Source organism: Temnothorax curvispinosus, unplaced genomic scaffold (genome assembly GCF_003070985.1).
Source record: "Temnothorax curvispinosus isolate PA1 unplaced genomic scaffold, ASM307098v1 QBEX01015707.1, whole genome shotgun sequence".
Taxonomy (NCBI): Eukaryota; Metazoa; Arthropoda; class Insecta; order Hymenoptera; family Formicidae; genus Temnothorax; species Temnothorax curvispinosus.
In genome coordinates, this window is record NW_020225487.1 from 1 (window position 1) to 3139 (window position 3139).

The window sequence follows — 3139 nt, forward strand, 5'->3', positions numbered from 1 at the left end:
CCTCGCTTCCCCCCACTATCCTGAGTTAGAAAAGCAGCGGCGGGGCGGCCCCCGTCTGCCGACGCCATCCCCTCGCCCACCGCTTATGGCAGCCCCCACGCGTTCCGCTTCCTGCCCCCGACCCACCGTCACGTAAGCCTGATTCTGAATCCCCTATAGTATGCCTACTGTCGTCCATCTCGAAAGTCGAACGGCTGCGCTACCTTCGATCATGTCTCAAGGGGCCGGCTGAAAATTTGATAAAATCATTAACTATTACGGGCGACAATTACGACCGCGCTTGGGCTATTCTCTGTAAGCACTACGAGAACAAGAGGGAGCTGATACGCTCCAACTTCGCCACGTTTACCGCCGTGGCGAAGATGAAAACCGCTACCGCCGATGAGCTCAGCCGCGTCCATAACGCTGTCATCTCCACCGTCAACGCTCAGGAGAGCATAGGAAGACCCATCGACTCGCACGGCATGGATCTCTTCAATCATCTCGTCGTCGAACTGTTCGACCCGCGAACGCGCCTGGAGTGGGAATCCTCCTCGGGAGACTCCTTCGAACCGCCGAGTCACGACACTCTAACCGACTTCATCGCGAAACGGATTCTCACTTTAAACGCCGCGAATCCGAAGAACATTAAACCTGCGAGTGAATCATCACGGTCCGCGAAAACTTACGTCGCGAAGCGTTCCGAGCCTTCGCAGTGTCCGCTCTGCAACGGGGAGCACTCGCTCATGGGATGCCCCGACTTCAAGGCCAAGCCGGCCAGTGACAGAAAGACAGTGGCCGAGACAAACAAGCTATGCTTTAACTGTCTCGGCAACCACCTGGTGGCACGGTGTCAGTCCACCAGGAACTGTATGACGTGTAACTCGCGTCACCACACGATGCTTCACGACGCGTACATTTCCGAGCCGACACCCGCCGCTGAGGTCAGCGCGCTCTCCGCCGTCGGATGGATGACGACCGCAAAGCGATCCTCCTTGCGACCGCGCGCGTGATTGTTGCCGATCGTCACGGGAAGCCACACGAAGTTCGAGCCCTCATCGACCAAGGCTCCGAAGTGTCGATTGTGTCGGGGTCCCTGGTACAACGGCTGCGCCTACCGCGATCGCGCACCCGAGTGTCAATATTTGGCATTGGAGGCTCACAATCGGGATCCACTCGGGGCAAGGTGTCAATGAGCCTCACGTCGAGGACCACCGGAGCCACACTCACCGCCGTCGTTTTCCTGCTTCCGCGCCCCTCGCTTTACCAGGGCTCCGCGATCACGTGCAGCACCACGTGGCCTCACCTCCAGGGGCTTCCGCTAGCCGACCCGCTCTTCGCCGCCAACGACCCAGTCGAGCTGCTCCTGGGCGCTGAGGTGTGCTCGACCATCCTGGAGGATGGTCTCCGCCGAGGCAAACCGCAAACGCCGATCGCGCAGAAAACCATCCTGGGATGGATTCTGTCAGGGGGCTGTGGTGCGACCTCTCTTCTCGGTCACCGCCACTCACTCCAAGCTCACTCCGCTTTCGCCAGGCTCGCTCCCAAGGAAAGGGAGTGCGAACGACTCTCCGTGCGCGCCCACGAGCGCACATCCGCTGGCCGGTGCGTCGTCCGACGGCCGGTCTCATCGCCGCCGAAGAACCACGCCGAAACCCGCAAGCCTGTCGCCGACGCGATCGCCGTGCAAACCGAACTCTGCACGGTGGGCGGGTGTTCAGCGCGCAAGGGGGCCTCAGGCCCTGAGAACCTTCTTCGTCCGCCTACGATCACCAAGCTCACTCCCGAGGAAGAGGAGTGCGAGCGACCCTCCGTGCGCACCCTCAAGCGCACATCCGCAAGCCGGTACGTCGTCCGACGGCCGGTCTCTTTGCACCCGAGGAACCTCGCCGCACCCTGCAAGCCCGTCAACGACGCGACCGCCGTGCACACCGAAATGCGCGAACCCTGTACGGCGGGCGGGCTCCCGCTGCATAAATGGGCCGCGAACTCTGAGGACAGTCTCGTCGGGATCCCTCAGAAATACCGTCTGCAACACGCACTTGAACTGTCCACTACCACTTGGCTCACCGCGTTAACGCGACACGCTCGCGACCCTTTAAGTTTATCCGCAGCTCTGCTACTTCACCGGTCCGACGCCCGCGTGACACTTCACTGGGTCACGGATTACGCGTCCAGGTGGAAGCCGTTCGTGTCCAACCGGGTGTCACTCATCCAGCGTACTCGTCACGAGGCCCAGTGGCGGCACATTCCTGGACGAGACAACCCGGCCAACTGCTCTTCTCAGGAGATCGCTCCCAGCGAACTGATCGGCAATCTCTTGAGATGGACGGGCCCAAGGTGGCTACCGGAGAACCGAACCTGGTGGCCGGACGAGAGCGACGAGATTCCCGACGCCGAGCTGCCAAAGCGGAAAGTCGTCGTGCAATCCGCCGTCGAGAAAATCGAAACGGAGCCTTACACCCTCCGTCGATTCTCCTCGCTGCACCGTTGCATTCATGTCCGGCTTCACGCGTACATTTCTGTTCGGTTTCTCTTGTATTGTTCTGTCCGTTTTCTCGCGTATATACTGTCCGCCTTCTCGCGCTTATCACAGTTTGTTTTCTCGCGTTTATGTCTGTCCGTTGTTTCGCGGTATAACTTGTCACTTATCGCGTGCCACTTCATGTCAATCCGCACTTGTCAATGTTCACTGTCGAATTTACCGTGCTCATTTACCGGTTACATTCGTCGTGTGCGTAAACGACAGGCATTTATTCCGGGCTCTCTACCACCGCTTCACCAATCACTGCATTCACGCAACCACGGTAATTCACTCGCGGACTTATTCGCATTTTCGCGACACCCCGTACGCACGAATTCGCGCCCGCAATGATACCCGTGGTCACCACGTGCCCGCCGTCGCGCCGTCGCTTGCTCGAGACTCGATTCACTGCGGCCGTCGTAAGTGCCGCGAGGCCGCTGCCGCGACACCAGCCGCCGCCGAGGGATGCGTGAGCCCACCGACACTCACTGTCACGTAATTGTTTTGTCGGCCGTCCGCCTGTAATTTTCGTTCACTTCGCGTAATCGTCGTTGTCGGCCTTCTCACTCAACCGCGTGTTTCAGCCTTCGCCTCAACTGAATTTTCTGGGCAACACACTATACTTGTACAATATTT

General features: G+C 59.4%; 1 protein-coding gene across 1 annotated transcript; it reads left to right on the top strand.

Moving 5' to 3' along the window:
* Positions 1-159: 159 nt before the first annotated feature.
* On the top strand, positions 160-992 carry LOC112465978 (the record flags this gene model as incomplete). The annotated part of the gene is made up of 1 exon (XM_025033807.1): positions 160-992. A coding segment is annotated over one exon (833 nt), but the record flags the coding sequence as incomplete, so codon positions are not given.
* Positions 993-3139: the final 2147 nt, after the last annotated feature.